At 43.0% G+C, this 21,391-nt stretch overlaps 1 protein-coding gene across 1 annotated transcript in view; it reads left to right on the forward strand.

Annotated features, from left to right (window-relative positions):
* The window catches only part of LOC147889246 (pentatricopeptide repeat-containing protein At1g03540-like), a 59,861-nt gene that overhangs the window by 38,092 nt on the left and 378 nt on the right, over positions 1-21,391 (forward strand). The window contains exons 2-3 of the mRNA XM_087392015.1: positions 9,803-11,895; positions 12,272-12,288. Of these exons, the coding sequence (XP_087248141.1) occupies positions 9,803-11,895; positions 12,272-12,288 (2,110 nt within the window). The remainder of the gene's footprint in view (positions 1-9,802; positions 11,896-12,271; positions 12,289-21,391) is intronic.

The following is a 21,391-nucleotide window of genomic DNA, read 5'->3' on the forward strand; positions in this document are numbered from 1 at the left end:
AATGAGATTTACATCCTAAACAATTTTGACTTACATAAGCATGTTAATACTCTAATCACACCCTTAAACCCCCCACATCCTATAAAAGGAACACCATCCCCCCCCCCCCCCCCCCCGGCGCACTTCTTTCCCCTCACTTTTCCAAGCTACTTCCATTTTTCTTCCATCTCCGAATTCTGTCAAGCCCCCACATTTTTTGTCTACCTTCGTTTTCCATCTTCTACCTTTCGTCCACAATCTTCACCACCACCACCACCACTACTTTTTCTGTCAAGTTTCCCCCCCTCCATCTCACCATCTCTCTACCTCCCTCTACACCCCATCTCCCTCTACCCCACCATCTCTCTACCTCTCTATACACACCATCCGCCTTTCTCCCACCAATGCTCTACCTCCCTCTACACCCCATCTCTCTCCACCCCACCATCTCTGTACCACCCTCCATCCCCCTTTCTCCCACCATCCCCCTTCCAGCCACCATCTCTCTACCTCCCTTTGCACCCCATCTCCCTCCACCCCACCCTCTCTATACCTCTCTCTACACACCATTCCCCTTCCTCCCACCATCTCTCTACCTCCCTCTACACCCCACCATCTCTCTACCATCCTCCATCCCCCTTTCTCCCTCAATCCCCCTTCCTTCCACTATCTCTATACCTCCCTCTACACGCCATCTCCTACCTCAATCCCCCTTTCTCCCTCAATCCCCCTTCCTTCCACTATCTCTATACCTCCCTCTACACCCCACCATCTCTCTACCATCCTCCATCCCCCTTTCTCCCTCAATCCCCCTTCCTTCCACTATCTCTATACCTCCCTCTGCACCCCACCATCTCTCTACCTCTGTCTACACCCTATCTCCCTCCACCCCACCATCTCTCTGCCATCCTCCATCCCCTTTCCTCCCACCATCTCTCTACCTCTCTCTACACCTCATCTCCCTCCACCCCACCATCTCTCTACCTCCCTCTACACCCCACGATCTCTCTATACCCATCTCCCTCTGCCCCACTATCTCTCTACACACCATCCCCTTTCCTCGCACCAACTCTCTACCTCCCTTTACACCCCGCCATCTCTGTATCTCTCTCTATACCCCATCTCCACCCCACTATCTCTCTACCTCTCTCTACATTCCATCTCCGTCCACCCCACCATCTCTTTATCTCCCTCCATCCCCCTTTTTCCCACCATCCCCCTTCCTCCCACCATCTCTCTACCTCCCTCCATCCCCCTTTCTCCCACCCTCCCCTTTCTCCCTCCATCTCTCTACCTCCCTCTACACCATACCCCATCTCCCGCCACCCCACCATCTCTCTATCTCTCTCTACACCCCATCTCCCTCCACCCCACCATCTCTCTACCATCCTCCATCCCCCTTTCTCCCACCATCCCCCTCATATATGATGTCACAATGATGATTGAAGAATCAATTGAGAAGGAGCGAGAAAGGATTGAAGCAATATTAGAAAGATAGGTTTCCAAATTGAATAATGACACAAGTGAAGTCACCTCAAACCCCGCTGATGCACATAGTGCAAAGCTTATTGAATCATCAAACATACTAAATAATAATGAGGGAGATTTGGCAATGGTTTCAAGACAAACGCGTGTCACTAACATGTGCATAATGGAAAGCTAACCAACAAGCAAAAAAAAGAAAAAGAAGAAAGAAGCCAAGAAAGGTGGTGTGAATATGCAATCAACTGATGTCCTAGAACCAACCCTCACAAAAGCAGATTGGGAAGAAATCCAAAGCATTACACTAAAAGGTTGTAACACATGTTGTGATGCAAATCCAAAGCGTGGCATTCAAGAACATCTCTGTCACCAGGGCTCTTCAAGTACAACACTTCTGCATGAAAAGGATGCACAAAGCATCCTCTGTAATGATAAATCTCAAATATGGGTGCCAACCATGGAAGAAGAATCACTTGAGGGCCATACACAAGAGGATTCCCCAAAGACATCTACTAAGGTACAACAGTCAGATCCACTCCCTTATCGAAACCCTCGAAGACCTATTCTTGACACATTCAAGAGGGGAGAACAAGAGAGAATAGGCCCACCACAAGATCTGCAACAACTCAAGACTATTTTCCAAGATCATGTTCAACTAATGCACAAATTTCAAAATACTTGGTGACAACAATTGTTGACACAATTCAGGCAACAACTACAAGAGGAACATGATCAAAAGAACAAATTTGCTCCATGCTATAAAAAGCAAAACAATTAGATCCAAGATTGAAAGAGGAGCACACTCAACTCAAACAAATGCTTGTAATTGACATCGGCCCTTCTCGAATATCTACACCAATTGTCAAAATTCAAAAGGAAGGGTCAACAATATCAAGACGACACGAAGACTCTCCAAACAAGATTTGTTCAACAGTCAAAATCAAAGAGGACTCCAGAGGAAATCGCTCAATAAAATGACTATCCAACAAAATGTCATAATGGAACCATCAACAAAAAAGGCACCAGTCCTTCAGCAATAATGAGTATTATTACAATTATATGCAATCCAAACAAGCAAGTAAAAAGTCTATCTGGATACAAAAAGAGGATGTGCACCACTTTGTATCCAATAGACATCAACACTTGGATAAACGATCAAAGTGGATTGTCAAAATCTGTATCAAGAAAGTGGATAATTCTGCTATACCAACAACAATTGCAAATATTGATAGACCATGCAATGTGCTAAAAGAAGTATGGGTACTTGAGTGCAGTGTGCAAAGCCTACAAAGAGTGAGTCTATATCCACGAAAATGGGACATACATCAAGCATGAAGTCACCATTTACAAATGTTCGTCAACATGAAGATCTCCAACCCATCGAGAGCTCATCCAGGCCATAGATGGAATGCTTTCAATAGATGAATAGAATCAAACCCAAGAGATTGAAAACAGAGTAGATACAGATCTACATGCATCATCAAAGACAGAAAAATTAGTAGAGGCATGAATCATTGACAGATGGAACACAATCCAACCACCCACCTTACAAAATGAAGAGGTCGCATTTTGCCAAAAGCATATCTAGATATGCACTCAAGTGTCAACTCCCTATACTCTTCCAACTTGCCAACATGCCTATCAACTCAAGTACAAGAATAGAAAAGCTTCAACAAAATTCAAAGTCCAACATGACAAAAGTTTCTCCAAGAAATATGTTCCCAATGATGATTTTGGTCTTTGAAAGAAAGAAGGATAAAAACAAATAAAGGAGCAGCATTCAGTAAAACTCCATTTGGGGATCGAACCTTGAATAATACCATGGTTTCTCAACCATGGCATCAATGAATAAAATGTGCAGATATGATTCTCTCAAATCCGCAACCTTGTAAGTTTGCACCTATACACATAAGTTAGGTCCATAGTCTCATGCACAAGTTTTTCTGCTTTAGACACGATAGATGTACACATAAAACCCCATTGAAAAGGAAAGACACCAACATGTCAAGGACTCAATCTCAAAATCAAGGCAGAGTCCTCAACAGAGTCCTTTATGTGAATAGGTGTTCATATTGAATATCTACTTTTCATAGCACAAGACACCCAATAGGCTCTAAGCATGCACTTTCATAGTCTCTGAGAAACAAAAGGAAGTTGATATAAGCACCACAGATGATATTAATGCAAATCAATATGAACCAACACAAGACACCCAATAGGCTCCAAGCATGCACCTTCATAGTCTTTAGGTGACAATAGGAAGTTGATATAAGCACCACATATGATATTAATGCAAATCAATACAAAACCAAGTACACTCAACTCAAGTTATTGACATTGTCAATACCAAAAATTTGCCCATGGGCTCCAAAGACATACATGCAAGTGCTAAACATCATCATCAAGGTACAGTCAACTCAAGTTATTAACATTGTCAATACCAAAAATTTGCCCATGGGCTCCAAAGACATACACGCAAGTTCTAAACACCTCATCCTTTACTCTCATAAGGATTCCTCTCAAAAAACAATGAATCAAATTCCAAGATCCAAGAAGACGTACATTCTATACAAAAAGAACGCATCAAGCAAAAGAGTACGTTTTTGTGAGCCAAATTTGATGTCGGACAAAGTAATCAAACGCAAGGCCTCTCAACATGTGCATCTACATACCATGTACAAGACAAAGATGAGAAATTACAAGAATTATCCAATGGAAAAATTAGGCACACATGCAATCTACAAGAGAAAAGAAACTTTGCACACACTCAACAACAAGGCAAGGACTACTTCGATGACACAATCACATCAAAGAAGGTACATCAGACCAACCCCAACAACCAAACAATTCCATGGAAGGAACAAAGTTCAAAAATCTTCCCACTCAAAGCATCAAATACCTGAGAATGGGTAATTAAATCAATCTGGAGGAATGTTCACTCTGTGGCAACAAGCGACAGAAGTATAGCTAGAGCAATGAAGATGAGATCATTGTGTGTGTAGAGTAGCGACAAAGTTGCGCTTATAATATCTTGAGTCTAAAAGATGGTATGCTGAATCTTGAAGGATGAGGATAGCCAAAATCCTCTTTAGAAAAGATCCAATCATACTTGCAAAATCAAAATCTAGAGAGATAAATACTAAAACTAGAGAGAGAAAGACTAAAAGCCTACACTTTTTGAGGTCCCCCACTTTGTGGAGGGCCTCAAAAGGTTCCCCCACTTTGTTGAGGGACTCATGAGGTTTCCCAACTTTGTGGAGAGACTCAAAAGGTCCCCCCACTTTGTGGAGGGACTCTAGAGGCTCCCCCACTTTGTGTAGAAACCCAAGAGGTCCCCCCAAAAAGTGGAGGGACTCTTGTCCAAAAGGTCCCATACAAAAGAGGTTCCACCTTGGAGATACCTACGAATTGTTTAGAGACCAACATGTATAAAATTATCTCAATGGAATGAAGCTCCCATTCTTTGGGGTTTAGTGTTTAGTGCACTTTAGTGTTCATGTGCTTGTTCTCCTTAGGTCCATGCTCCCTCAATGTCATAACATTCTCTCACCTTGCAATCTCTCTCCTCCCCCTTCCTCTCCTCATCCTTCCTCCTCCTCTTCCTCCTCCCCTCTCCTCCTCCCTCCTCCTCCTCTCTCCTCCTCCCTCCTCCTCCTCCTCCACCCTTCTCCTCCCCCTCGACAAATGTTCATATGGTGGTTCACAAGATGGCTAGGACGTGTCATCCACAAGGAAATGACGAGGCAGAGAGTAGTAACAAGACAACTAAACAGATTCTTAAGATGACAATCTCTACGAACTGGAAGGATTGGGATGCAAAACTGGATGTAGCGTTGTGGGCATACACAATGGCTTTCAAAGTCACCATGGGCATGACATTGTTCCAATTGGTATATGGTTTGGAGGCTATTGTCTCGATGAAATTTATATCCTCAAGTCTGCAAATTGCGGCCAAGAAGATGAACAATTCTTTGACTGGACGAGGACCCAATTCAAAGTCAGTATATGGTCCAGGTCATCCAAGAAAAGTAGAGAACTGGAATATCAAACTCAAACTTTTTAAGGTAGATGATTTGGTATCAGTATACAACTCCAGATTAGGAAGGTTTCCAGGAAAGCTGAAGCTAAGATATCGAGACCATATTGCATTGTGGAGGATCTAAAATAGGGAACATTTTGGATTGATTGCATATTTACATGGCAACATATTCCCAACACTAGTTGGTAGATTTTACATGCAGCCTTTAATATGATTAAGAGAACCGACAGGCCAGTCGAAGGATCTGGAGTCAAAAATTCTAGTCAGGACACTATTTGGATATAATACGGTGGTGGCAGTGGCCCATATTCAATTGATTGATAGTATAGACATGTGCTTCACGTCGAAGAGATTGTTTAAACTATAGACGTGTGATCTAATATCTGTTTCAATAGTATCCTTGTCCAAGAGATCAGTTGTAGTGTGTGGGAGGTCAAGTCAATCAATTCAAAATTTTGCATGTGAGGGCTTTTGTGCACAAGTCGATCAATGCGAGTAGCAAATTCCGTGAGTGCAACTTCCCAAGTGCAGGTAGACTCAGACTCTCAAACACAATCTGATAGTATGGTCAATCAAAAGATGTCTTCGATCAAAAGCACAAAAGATGGAAGAACTCGAAGACAAAGTGGTGGAGTCAAAAATCAAATGAGCTACATGAGTAAGACGGTATGCATTGCTGAATCATCACCATTTCTTGATTTCAAGTTCTATTAGGATGACAACGAGCTAGAAAACCAAACTTGGTTACAAAATATGGATTTGGAAGGATACCACTAGTGCCAATGGTGGAAATGGTAAATTAAGCTTGTAGGCTGATGAGCAATTTGCCAAATCGCAAGAGTCTGGCAAAAATTTAGCATCGGGTGTATAGCTTATGTAGGAGATTGTGTCAAAAGTTTCCAGTTACCTCTACATTCGGATGCCTTGACCAAGGTAGAAGTAAAGTGCACAATGCATCAGATGATACCAAAGTTGTACGCAGTTGTATTACATGATAAAAATTAGCAGGAGTCAAGTAAGACAAAAATAGTTTCTAATGAAAATATATAGAAAACTTTCACCAAGGCAAACTTTCATTATTACAATGATCATGATCATGTTCAATGTTGAAGTTTTTATTGAATGATGCACTTCAACTATGTGGTAGTTGTTGGTTATAGCCAAACCATTTCTATGTAAGTTTATCTCATGCGAATAAACAACACTATCACCAATGTAGACTTGCAAGCTAATGTAATAATCACCTTAAAAATTGAGGTGATACTTAAATCTTTATTAATGATGAGTACATACGTATAGTGAGGTTATGTTTTTATCAAATTATGCACTTCAACTATATAGTAGTTGTTGATAGCCAAACCATTTCTATTCAAGTTCATCTCATGAGAATATAGAATACTATCACCAATGTACACTTGCAATATTATGTTATAATCATGTTTAATGTTGAGGAAGCACCATTAAATATTTATTAATGATGAGTACATACATACAATGAGATTATGTATTGGTAGCCCAACCATTTCTTCTTCGCACTCACTTGCTAGTTTGGTCCTGCTTGCTTGACATCACTTGCTTGGTCAACTGCCTCATGGGTAAGCCACATGCAAATCATCAAATTGGATGAAGCCAATTTTGAGCATGTTTTCTATGGCTTCCACAAACCTATTAAAAAGCACTATTATTCTAGTAGGTTGATATTGTGAACCGTTGTATGAAGCGAGAGATCTAGGCACATATTCAGCTTCTTACTAACCATACTATAGCAACCACCCAAGACCTTTGGTCAAGGAATGTGAATTGTAGGGTATGTCCTAGAAGTCGTCGAGGTTCAAGAGTTCTAATACAGGTCTGTCAATTAGAAAAAGTGAGGAATCCCAAAGGATCCAACACCACACCATAAAATTGTATATAATTGGGTGGGTGTTCAGTACGAGGATGTTTAAGTCATCCTTCAAAACAACATCCTCATGGAAGTAGGCCATGGCTATAATAGGGTGGGAAACAGCAAAAGTACAAAGGATGGGGAGGTGGAATGTGAAAGAGGGGAGGAGGTAAGAGAACTTGATGCGGTGCGATGTGGCAACAGCACTGAGTGTGTGGAAGTAGTAGTTGAAGGTGTCTGAGTGTGTGGAAGTAGTAGTTGAAGGTGTCTCCAACCATGCGTGGTGCAAGTACAAGTGCAATGGCATGTGTTGACACTAAAAGGGGCTACTAGTAGAGCTCATCGGGGTCTTTTTTGTGAGGGGGTGATACTACAGCAGCTGGTGGTCCTGGAGTCTATGACATTGTTTGTGGTTTTGATTAACTAGTAGAACTCAATTTGATGGGCTTGCTATATGTATTGATTCTTAGTAGCTAGACATCGAGCTTGGAGCACCTCATACTGTTCCAGATCCATGACAACCTAGAATTGAAGTGCCTCATAATTTGTGGCCAAGGGCTCTACCATTGATCATTCTATAGCAAGAGCGAGCTACATGTCCTACGACTTTGCTTGAAGGGCTTTTGGCTCACTCTAGTGCCTCTCGTCTTGTAGCCTTAACCATTTTGTGCTTGGCCCACTCCTTGTCTGGTAGCTCTTGTTTATTGTTCCTTTGGAGATGAGCCACGTGTGCACTGAAAGCTTGTTGCTTGGCGTACTCCATCTTTTGGGTGAAGATAGTTTTGGCCATTTGGGCCATAGAGACCAGGGCATCTATAAACTATTTTTCCATGTTTGAGGCCTCCCTATTGGTTTCCATGAGGCAAGTATACGACTCGAGGGAGGAATAGTCATCAAAGGTGCAGTGGGCAAGGGCCTCCATCTGGGCCACCCACCCGTCTCTTGCCAGTTGTGGCTATTGTTGCTTCCACTATTGGGCCTCTAGTTTGCCCTAGCCATGGTAGGTAGGAGTTCTTTGGTGGAGATGTTGATGGCTTGCCGACCTTCACTTCCGTCTTCAAAGCTATTACCTTCGGAGTGAGTGAGTTTCTATGTACGAGAAGATAAACCTTCGATAATACCCATGTGCCCTGTAAAGCATTGTACGCCGTTGGCCTTGGTTGGTGGGGGTAGCTCCAAAATGGGCCTGATTTTGCTATAGTCTATGGAAATCTCATTATTGGACACTATGTGCCCTAGAATGACACCGTTCTTAACTCAAAATTGACATTTGAGCGGGTTTAAGGAGTTTTGTACAGCCGACACCTATCAAAGACTAGCCTTAAGTACTTAAGATGATCACCTCAATTAGAATTGATGCACATATCATCTAAGAAGACTTCTAGGAAGTCTCTCAAGTATTCCCTAAAGGCTTTGATCTTCCACCTCTGGAATGTTGCAAGAGCATTTGTAAAACAAAATAGCATCACCCTTGATGCATATACTCCCCATTCCATAGGGAAGGCTATTTTATGTTAATCATTTGGGTTGATAGAGACTTGGTTATACCCAGAGAAACCATCTAGGAAGCTATACGCTTTGTTTCGAGCCACTGTCTCCAACACATGCTCTGTGAATGGAAGAGGATAGTGGCCTTTCCTCATCATGTCATTAACCTTTTTGAGGTCAACACATACATGTATGTTATTGTTCTTCTTCATCGCTATGACAATGGGGGACACGTAGTCAGTGTTCTCAATCTCATAAATGAATCCAACATCTATCTGTTTTTGGACTTATTCCCCTATTAGTGATGCATACTTGGGATTCATCGGGAAAGGTATTTGCCTTATGACTTTGGCATCTTCCACCATGGGTATGGTGTTCTACATAAGCTTATATTAAATCTGAGCCGTCTGATTATGGCAATTTCCAAACAAAAATTCTACCCCCAAATTTTCAACGCCCCCCCCCATTAAAATCTATGTACCTCATCCACTTGTATCTTTGTGCCCCCGTCCACTTGCCTTTTTGAGTAGAGCCTTTGGATTCCAAGGGTCTTGCATTGAGACCCATTGGATCTCATTGCATCTAACAGTTAGGGATGCTTCTGCCCACGACAAACCTATGCCCTTGGATTCATGGTAGGTCCGACGATCTTAAAAAAGCGACCTCAGTACAACGTCAAATCATGAGCGATAATCCTATGATCCAAAACACGCATACACATGGCATTAAATGGCCGTCCACGTGGGGGAATGGGCCGTGGTCAGCCATTCCGAGAAAGAAATAGTGGCTGGAAAATGGCTTGCGGTCGCCGGAGACTTGCCATTTCCGGCCGGCTGGAATGGGCCCATTCCCGGATACATTGTTCTCTCTCTCCTTTATTAATCGGTAGAAAGAAACCTCATACGGTTAAGCCTCATTCGGGACTGAAGTTGGGTTTCTTGGGCACGAGGCGCTAAGTGCCCTTGCCGACCCCGGAAGCACCACGGCCTTACGGTTCCCAAAACGAGGCTCACCGGCTCATGGAAGTGGTCACACTATTGCATGGACCCAGACTTCTATCAATGATTGCAAACCCACAAGCCGGAACCGGGAGCTTGGCCTCAATCAACCAAGCTTGGCTACTTTGGTCTTACTCTTCAAGAAAGCCAAGGCCCTCTCATACTGTAGACGTCTGCACTCTCACCTTCTCATATGTGGTTATGACAGCCATCTATTTCTATTGAACTTTCTTGTCCAAACATATGGAAACTGTGGAAGCACGGGGGATGCACAAGCAACATTCGACAAGATACCAGATCCTAATTTGTACTCATGGAATGCAATTGTTAAAGTATATGGACAGAATGGCAATCTGGAGAATGCAAAGTGGGCTTTTGGTAGAATGCCACATCGAGACATTGTAACTTGGAATATTATGATTTCAGCGTTTGCGCAGAATAGGCAGGGGAAAGAAGCCTTAGCTTTCTTCCGTGACATGCAATCTCAAGGAATCAAACCAGATCACATCACATTTGTTAGTGTTCTGAACGCATGTGCGAGCTTGGGGGCTCTTAAAGAGGGGCTGGAGATCCATGAGGTCATCATGCAGATTGGAAATGAGCAAGATGTAATTTTGGGAACTGCCCTCATCAATATGTATGGCAAGGTTGGAAGTATTTGTGAAGCGAGGAAAGTGTTTGGCAGGATGCCTAATCGTAATGTTGTCTGCTGGACTGCTATGATTGGAGCACTGGCTCAAAACGGGCATGAGAAGATGGCTTTGGATCTTTTCCATCAGATGCATTCTGAAGGTATCAAGCCAAACGCCATCACCTTTGTTTGCGCTGTGGATGCATGTACCAGCTTGGAAGCCCTTGAAGATGGACAAGAGATCCATGCTGCCATTGTTGCTGGTGGATTTGAAAGAGACGTTGTTGTGGGGACTGCTCTCATCAATATGTATGGCAAATGTGGAAGCTTAGATAAAGCAAGGAGTGCCTTCGGCAGATTGCAACATCAAGATGTTATCTCTTGGACTGCCATGATTATGGCGCTTTCACAGAATGGGCAGGGCAAGGAGGCTTTGGACCTTTTTTATCAAACGTTGTCTGAAGGCATTAAGCCAAACAACATCACCTTAGTTGGTGCTGTCGATGCATGTGCCACGCTGTCAGAGGGACAAGGAATCCATGCCGAAGTTATATTTTATGGATACGAGCATAACATTCTTGTGGGGACTGCCTTAGTCAATATGTATGGCAAGTGTGGGAGTGTGGATGACGCAATGAGTGTATTTAGCAGAATGCCTAATTGGGATGTTGCCTCATGGAATGCCATAATTGCAGCATTTCCTCAGAATGGGCATGGCAAGGAGGCTTTGGATCTTTACCGTCGGATGCAATCAGAAGACCTGGAGCCAAATAGCATCACTTTTATTGGTGCCCTTGATGCATGTGCTTGCATTGCTGCTGTTGATGAGGCTCTGGAAATCCATTCTGGCATTATTCAGAGTGGGGAAGAACAAGATGTCACTGTGGCAACTGCAATTGTCAATGCGTACGGTAAGTGTGGGAGTTTGGAGGAATCGAAGAGGGTGTTCGTCAGAATGCATGAACGAAATACTGTTTCTTGGAATGCCATGATTGCAGCCCTTGCACAAAATGGGTGTGGCGGTGAAGCTTTGGATTTTTTTAATCAGATGCGACTCGAAGGTATCAAGCCCAACAATATCACGTTCATCTGTATTCTGACTGCATGCAGTCATACAGGATTAGTTGACAATGGCAGGATAATCTTTTTCTCTATGATAACAGATTGTGGGATTACACCCACGGTTGAGCATTATGTGTGCATGATAGATCTTCTGGGTCGTGCAGGACACTTGGATGAGGCAGAGGACTTGATCAGCATTATGCCATGTGACAATAGTGCTGTCGCATGGCTGTGTTTGCTTGCTGCCTGCAAAAGCCATGGTGATTTGGCTCGGGGACTTCATTCTGCATATCAATGCATGGACATAGATCCAAGCAAAGCTGCAGCATACGTACTATTGTCAAATATATATGCTACCATTGGCAGATGGGATATGAGAGAGATGCTATGCAGAAAACTCCTGTGAAGAATCTGCCCGGCATGTAGTTGTTATTGAAATATCATAGTTGCCTCCAATTTTTGTCGATGTTGAAAAGGATCTTGAGGAAAACGTGGAAAAGGAAGCATTTTATGTCAAATTTGAAGTCACTTTGCTGGAAACTCTACTCCTCGTTTCTAATCTGAAGCATCAAGAGATATGCCAAATAATGTGTGTCTGAAATGCTGGGCTACAAGCATTTGGAGCTATGACATATATTTCATTGTTCCCCACCTTCAAACTTATTTGAATCACTGTCATCTGTAAATTGGGTTTTCTTTCTGTGAAGGTTGAAAATGCTGTGAGGTGCTAAAGGTTGTCATGACAGATGATGAATGTGAGGGATAGCAACATACTGAAGAAGCAGCAAACAAAGTGATGACTTTGCAAATCGACAGGTTATATGCACCATGCAGCGTCTTCAACATGTGCATTGTTTGTGAAGAAGTGTAGCCTAGAAAATTACTAATAATGGAGGAACATTGCCATGATAGAAAGCCAGCAACATGAAAATGTATGGCATGCTTGAACAAGCATAAGGGAACATTCATGATGCGCAGGAGTTTCATCTTGTCTCACAATGGACAGCCATGAGTTTTAGTGGACGCCTTAGCTTGTCTGACCAATAGTTATAGGCCATGGGAATCCTTTTACCTGTCACTTAAACCTCATATAATCATGCTTTGCAAAAGAATATCTCAAGATGACATAGTACTTTATTGTTAAAGCTGTAGACCAAGTAGTTGAGCAGGCCATTACCAGGGCCATCACAAGCCATTACCAGGGCCATCACAAGGCATTGCATTATATATATATATATGACACAAAAAAGGAGCGGACTGGCATGCCCAAGGCCCTTGGGCACGCCAGTCCGCCCCTTTCCTTTTTGTGTTAGGATAAAGTTGCAGTTGGACAAGGATTGCCATTTACATCATCTAAAAAAAATTATCTTGAGAGATTGTATAAAAAATAACACAAACAATTGCTTTCGACACATCCCTTAACAAAAATCGCTTCCAAAAATATGGTAACATCCCAAAAAAAGAAATGGTGACATCGTTTATAATAGACTATATACAACTCAATATTTTTATAACAACTAGATCATTTCTAATCCGAATAGCAAGAGCTATATCGTTTCCTACAAGTACACACCTGCACTTGCAATATTTCAAAAAAATTGCCTGCCCACCCGCACAATCGGTGTCCAATGCACATGAAACTTTTTATGATCATATATGTGTCATGAAATAACACCCGTCTAAGTTTGGCAACAATCTGATGCTTCATGTTATGGCAACGGTCCATCAATGCATATTTTTCCTAGACATACGCACCTACACATGCGAAATTGGGGCATTTGACCTCCCACCCACACAAAAGGTCTCCGATACACATAAAACTTTGCAAGGCAATGAAGTTTCACACATCTTAAGATCCATGCAAGTTGTGGCATCAATTCGACACTTGGACATATGGATGCCATTCACATTTGCATATTTTTCCTACATATGCACGTGCAAAATTCCTTGCCCACCCGCACAACCAATGTATGATGCACATGAAACTTTTCAAGAGCATGTAAGTGGTATGAAAACACACAGGCAAATTTTGGCACCAATCTGATACTTTGTAGTATGACAACGGTAGACCAATGCATAATTTTCCTACACATACGCACCCACACATGCAAAGTTGGGGCATTCAATCTCCACACTTGTATAGATGGTATCTGATACACATGAAACTTTTGAAGGGCATGAACGTCACTCACCTTATGACCCATGCATATTTTGGCCACGTCATATCAAGCCCTCCGCATGACGTGTTATCTCATACCTAGATTGAGGTACTTGATGACTCATCAAGTGCCACATCATCCACCCAACATCATTTCTTGATGATAGTGCATACCTAGATTAAGGAGCTAGGTGCCACATCATACTCCATAAAGATGCTTCTTCACACATCATCTGCCACATCATTGCAAGCATTCGTTGGACTTACCTTGATTAAGGTATTAAATTGCCCAATGCCAAGTCGATGAAGATGCCTCTCCAGCAAGTCTCTTCCAAGAGCCTTCGTGAAGATGTCCGCAGCATTCTCTATAGTCGAACAGTACACCAAGTCAACCTCTTCATCCATGATGAGCTCGCGTACAAAGTGATATTGAATCTCAATGTGTTTTGTGCGAGCGTGGAACACATGGTTCTTTGCAATTGCCATGCAACTTTGATTGTCACATGATAACTGCGTAGGCTTGTTCTGCACTGCACCCATGTCCCCTAAAATCCTCCTCAACCACACTACCTCACAAGAAGCAACACATGCTAATTTGTACTCAACCTCGATAGAAGAAAGAGCAATTGTAGGTTGCTTCTTGCTGACCCATGACACAGCTCCAGATCCAAGTAAGAAACAATAACCTGTCACTGATCTCCTGCTGTCCACGTCTCCTGCCCAATCCGAGTCATAGAATCCGGTCAAGATGTTGCCCTTGGTATAGGTGATGCCATAATCAAGTGTGCCTTTGATGTATTTCAACACCCGCATCCCTACCCTCCAATGGTTCTCCCGGGGCTTATTGGAAAACCTGCTTAGTACACTAGTCGCAAAACTGATGTCCGGTCGTGTGTTGCACAAGTAAATCAAACTGCCCACAAGCCTTCTGTACTTTGCTTCGTCCACCAGTGGTGATGAATCCTCGTTTGAGAGCTTCACGTCAACCTCCATAGGGGTGCCAACTGTCTTGCACTCAGCCATGCCAAATGCCTTCAGTATCTCTCCAGCATACTTCAGCTGTGAGATGAAGATCTGTTTTGGCTCTTGCCAAACTTCAATCCCCAAACAGAAATGCATCAATCCGAGGTCTGTCATTTCAAACTCTCTTCCTAGCAATTGCTTTGTTTGCGAGATCTTTTCTTCATGGTTCTTTGTTATGACAAGGTCGTCCACATAAAGGACCACGATCATACACCTGCCTCCTTCTCTGTAGATATACAAATTTGCATCAGATGGGCTCCTCTTGAACCCGTTTTGCAGAAAGTAGGCATCAATCCGCTGGTACCACGCTCGTGGGGCCTGTTTAAGCCCGTAAAGTGCCTTCTTTAGTTTACAGACTTTACCTTCTGAACCGAGGATCACAAAACCTAGTGGTTGTTCCACATATACCTCCTCCTTGAGATCTCCATTCAGAAAGGGGGATTTTACATCCATCTGAAACACGGGCCAACTTTCCTGTGCTGCTAAAGCCAAAACACTGCGAATTGTGGTTAGTCGAGCTGTGGGAGCAAAAGTTTCCTGATAATCAAAACCACGTACCTGTGCGAATCCTTTTGCCACGAGCCAAGTCTTATACTTATCCAACATGCCGTCGGACTTGTACTTAGACTTGTACACCCACTTGGTGCCGATTACCTTGCGTTTTGGTGGTCGATCCACAAGGTCCCAAGTGTTGTTCTTCATTATGGAGCCATACTCCGACTACATAGCCTCCATCCACCTATCATCACCATGTGCCTCTTCAAGACACTTGGGTTCTTCAGCACGGATCACCTCTATCATCAAAGCGTAGTTGACCAAGTGTTCCTATGCACATCTTTGCTCCTCTAATCTCTTGGACTGGTGGTGTTCGGATGGTTCCTCCTCAATGGCTGGAGGTTCTCTGCCGTCCAAAAGCTGCTTTACCCACTTCAGGAATGGCCGTTGCCGTTGTGGTTCTGCAGGCTCTTCTTCCTCTTCTTTATCTTGAATCCTCCCAAGCACCATTGGGGGAGTTCGGTCTGCTGTTGGTGGTTGTACTGGATGGATATCCTGGTCCTAGTTGTCTAGGAAGGAAGCATCCTCCTCCAAATGATGCGGCTGTTTTGAGAAGACCACATCGCGACTTACTATTACCTTCTTAGTAACAGGATTATAGAGACAGTAACCCTTCGCCTCTTCACTATAGCCCAAGAAATACACTTCCGGCTCTTCCGTTCCCATTTGGTCTTGTTAGCATCAGGGACATGCACAAAACAGTCACATCCAACTGAAGGTTTCTTACCAGAAAGGGAGTCATCTCGTTCACAACCTTCGTGTAGCTACGCTTCAGAATCTAAACTGCCGTGTTACATGCTTCAACCAAGAAAGTCTTTGGCAAAATTTTCCCTTTCATCATACTCTTGCCCATTTCGCAGATGACGCGCATCTTTCGCTCTGCTACTCCATTTTGCTGTGATGTATGTGGCAGGGGTTTCTGCCTCTTGATCCCGTTACTTTTGCAGTAACTTTCGAATTCACTTGATGTGAACTCTCCACCTCTTTCTGATCTCAACTTCTTCACCTTCCTCCCCGTTTCTTTCTCGACCATTACATGCCATTCTTTGAACTTACTAAAAGCCTCATCTTTAGTCTTCAAGAAGTATATCCATATCGTTCTACTGTAGTCGTCGATCAGTGTCATGAAGTAGTAGGAACCACCCAAAGCTTCCGTCTCCATCTTTCCGCAGAGGTCTGTGTGAACGAGCTTTAGAGGAGCCTTTGCCCTGCTGGCCTCTTTAGGAAAGGGCTGCTGATGCTGCTTACCCATCATGCAAGCTTCACATACATCGGGCAGATCTGTAATTTCTGGTAGGTCTGCAATCATTCCACTTTAATGCATCTCCTTTAAAGAACTAAGGTTTAGATGACCAAACCTCTCATGCCATAGCTTAGTGTTGCTCACATCGGCTCGAGCACTGAAAGTTGAGAGTTCGTAGATGTTGTTGCGCCGTGTACCTTTACCAATGACCTTCCCTTGAGGACCCAAAATCTGTGCGCCATTCTTATCGAAGTGAACTTTGAGGTCCCGATCCGTGATCGTAGAAACGGACAATCGTACCTTTTCCTTTTGCTGGACATTTTGCATCATTGCCGACTGCTACCAGGATGTCATTCCCTACCGGATGTAGAGAGGTATACCAATCCTTCCGACTGGTCATGTGGCGCGATGCACCACTGTCAATAATCCAAGGTTCATCCGCAGGTACATGAACTACCTCCGTGCAAATCTCCTCAATTGCTACAAACAGCTCTACTGGTACTGCTTGCACGCTATTGCTGGACTCTTTCTTTACTCCGTTCTTCTCATCTGCAATCTTCTTCTGGCACTCATTCTACTTGTGCCCTGCCTTGTTGCAATAGCAGCACTTGATCTTCTTCTTTCTCTTTTTATCATCAGAAGAAGATGGGTTACCAGAGTCCTTACCCTTACCTTTCTTTGATCTAGCCGAGAAAGTCGAATCTTCTCTAGTCCTCGTCTTTTGACGCATCTCCTCCTCCAAAAGCATTGCACTGAAATCCTCAAAGTTGAGGGGCGAATTTCTGTTATGCGTATTCAGCGCCGTAACAAGACCGTCGTACTTTGGTGGGAGAATCCGTATGCACCTTCGTGCTAGATTCTCGCTGGTGATGGTGATGCCAATCCCAGTCATATGATCGCGCAGATTCTTTACCCTGGTGATGAACTTCTCTGCCGTTTCAGACTCAAACAGTTTCTTGTTCGCGAGTTGAGTCTCCAGATTCTGAATCCTGTCTGATTCGTGGTCTCGTACTAATTTTTCAAGACCGTCCATGCCTCCTCCACGGTGGTGACATGTTAAATTAACGCTATCACAGAATCACTTACACTGCAGACAACAGAACACAGCGCATCTACATTTCTTCTTGTCCACGCGAGAATCTGATCCGCAGTTGGTACTATCTGTTGTCTTGCATTGGCTGGATCCGGTCTCGTCGCAATCGGCTTCACGTCCACCCCAAGCAGTATCCCAAAGCTTGTATGTGCTTAGGATGGTCTTCATCTTGAACTTCCAGAGTGGATAGTTAGTGTCGTCTAACTTTTCGCTTTCGTCGAACCGTGGGATTCGCAGTCTTGCGGGCTGGGCCATCTCTCACAATCTGTTCGCAAACAGAAACACACTACCAAATCTTCTTGCTAGAGCCCAAGCTCTGATACCATGTAAGAAAACAATACAACGTCTGTGCTCAACAGATAACAGGATCTCGTATGCAAGAGAGAAAAGCAGATAGTATGGAGAATAACAAATTTGATCACTGTAAAACTGATACAATAGATGGCGCTGCCTCCCAGCCGTGCACTCATGTGTGAGAAGCTTCCATGGCGTGCTGGAAATAGTAGAGGACGGAGGCTGGATGCTAAGGAATCAGGGTTGCTGTAGCCAGTGATGATAATGGGCTTCACGAGCATGCTCTTATATAGCCACCAGCCGTAGTCTGTTAGACCCAATTGGGAGACTGACCCAGTCGGCCCAAAACGGCCGACTGGAGGTCGGTCCCGAAATAGGCCACCGACCACACGTTAGAACAATGGCGCATAATAGAGAACTAACCTACAGTTATCGTTCGGCCCAGAGCCATCCAGGATCATCTGGGGCTCCAAACGGGCCTCGCAACTCGAGAGTGGGCTGCCCCGAGAAATGCTCCATCTACCCTCAGTGCGGTCAGTCATGGGATGCCTTCCCGCACTTGCATGTAGCCTAGTTGGCAGTGTGCCAACTCTGTTTGAAGCCGTCTAGCCATCATGCCACGCATGGCCCCCATCTGGTGTCTAAACCAGGACCTACCGGATAACCTAGCTACTCAAATGCCTTCTCCTCATATGGGGGGCTTACAAGTAGAGTTAGCTGGTTCCCGCGTAGTTACACGAGAGTGGAGCATTGATATCTAACACTCACTTCATATTGTCAAGTCATTATAACTATGAAAGTTTCTATCTTTGATTGTCTTGAAGGAATTGTTGATGTCCCTAGGTTTGCAAGTTGGCTTATGTCCCTTCCATCTAGCATGTATCCATCCAACCACCCATGATCATCACCCTATTGTTCGTGCCCTTCACTTATGTTCTTCATATCTGAGAAAGATCGAGAAGTGCCTGGAGTATGTTTAGACTACACTACTGTGCTAGCCAGATGCCCCTTAAATTAGTAATCTTACTAGCTTGGTCATTGATCTAAGACATAAGAACAATTGTCATAATGTTCTCACCTTGGGAGATGGGCTATGGAATATGATCCATGTATCCAATATGTTAGATTACTTTAATTTTATTCCAAGACTAGAGAGAGCAGATTATTTCCTTTCTCCTAAATCTTCTTAATTCAAACCTCTTCTAAAGGATGCAAGCCACACATGATATGTAAGGAATATAGCACTTGGCTTAAATGTTTTGGTTGAGCACACTGAAGATGACAAATCACATTCTAAAAACACAAGAAAAACAACAAAATTTGATGCACGAGCTTTGTGCACTGTGAAGAACAACAAATTGCAGCCTCAGATACCATCATGCAGTAGCATATACCAGGAATGATTAAGATCTAGTCGTGAAGAATGCAATTTTCCCATTTGTTCTCTAGTGTGTTTTTTGAGAGATGCCAAGGAATTTGGATGCTTCCCCACTGCCTTGATACCACGTGGGAGAGCACTTGTGCAAAATATAGATAGACTAGAATTTATGCATGCTATCATAGCCATTAAGTGATATCAATACATGATACTATCTTGTAGCCAGTTAAGTCGAGACATGCTGGACATCCCTCTCTTTGTATGATCCCCATGGTGGTGCCATTGTTGCTAGGTATAGGTACTTGATTACTCATCCAAACTATCGCTCCTTGTTGCTAGGCATAAGGACTTGATTGTTCATCCAAACTATCACTCTCCACATCTAAATCTTATGCATTTCTCCCAACCAGCACACTGAACTTATAATTTTACTTTAGCAAATAGAGAACATTTGCAAATTGGTAACATTGTTAAAGTGGAGAGAATGATGTTGCAATGAGCTTTGCTAGTCTATACACCATTAGAAAGGAGATTGTGAACGTCCACCTCAATTGTGGATAGCTAGTGTAGTAGCCTTGAGGTTTTTAGTCTTTTGTTTGGTTTTCTATGTTATTGAAGGTCTGGTCCAAGATATTGGGGGAGACTTTCTAATGGATTACAGAAAAAGGTTGAAACTTGGATTCAACCTTTATCCATCTTGCCTAATAGGTTTCAACTTTTGTTGTTGGGCCATATAAAATATGCATGCCCAGTTCTTACACCAACACTTATAACAAGTATAGGTTAGGGAGCATATTGTGTCATTGCACTCATCTCTTCACTTAAGCACAGATGTGTTCAAACCTTTCCTTTCTTTCATGAAGGTCCAAATCTTTGGACACTAAGACATATGCATGTTTTTTATATTGAGTGGGATGAATAGTGTACATAAACCGTAGTGGTTTGTACGTGCTCGTGGGATCCTATAGAAGATTGTTCTTGAGCTACATAAATTGATGTTATTCAATGCACTATAATGAGGGATATAGAGTTACCTTATCACATACTGGGTAGAGAATTAATAATTATATACATGTCTACACATTGACCTCAAAGCTCATGGCCCTTACTATGTACACTTGACTTGGGAATAAATATGCTGCTTTAGTTTGTTGGACCCACAGAAAGGGGGGGGGGGATCTTGTTGAGATAGGGATGCATTTCATTTTTTGATGGTTATTAGCACGTTCCATTTCAGTCAAGATGTCCTTTTGGAAAAGTGTGATGTCTTTGTTTAGTTTCATTCAAGTTACAAGCTTGCTTGGAGCCAATTTGGATTTGCCTATGAGATTATGAGAGATGCAGATGAGATGCCCACAATGTCACCTAGAAGGATAGGCATTCGACAAAGCTAAAAAATGTTTTAATTGATGTTACATGTCTTGTCCTCAAAATCCAAAATTGTGGCTAGATGCCATTCGTCTTGAGTCTAGGGGTGGAAAAAGAAAGAATTAGAGGACCTCCATTTTAATACACATACCATATTTATGTTTTGGTTGGTTTGTTTGTTTGAGAGAGAGAGAGAGAGAGAGAGAGAGAGAGAGAGAGATCATACATACGTACATATATATAAATTCATACCTAAAGATATATATATATATGTGTGTGTGTGTGTGTGTGTGTGTGTGTATTATATATTATATATATATAAATATATATAAACAATAACTAACACAGTGGTCATTCCAAGCCACCACATTGGCTTTAAATAGCTGTAAAAATAGAACTAGCATGGTGGTCGATTGTGCCACGGCAGCGTGGCCAATGTGGTGCCTTTAAATAGCTTCAAAATAAACATAGCTCAGTGGTCGTTCATGCCACACCAACTTGGCCACTGTGCTGCTCATGAACATCATCCCTGTAAGCCACCAGTAGTGAATGTAGAGGTCGCATTGCCTCGTGTTGAGCTCTGCACATTGTTCAAAAGCCTCTCTAGAAAAAGTGTGCACTACCACATTTTACACACAGTTTAGAATGAATTGAAGAAAATTCAGGCCTTAAGGAGCACTTTCATGGGAAGCCTTGCTGTCTGAAACTGATAATT

This window comes from Dipteris shenzhenensis, chromosome 20 (genome assembly GCF_047967505.1).
Source record: "Dipteris shenzhenensis isolate YYH24624 ecotype China chromosome 20, Dip_SZ_1.0, whole genome shotgun sequence".
NCBI classification, from domain to species: Eukaryota; Viridiplantae; Streptophyta; class Polypodiopsida; order Gleicheniales; family Dipteridaceae; genus Dipteris; species Dipteris shenzhenensis.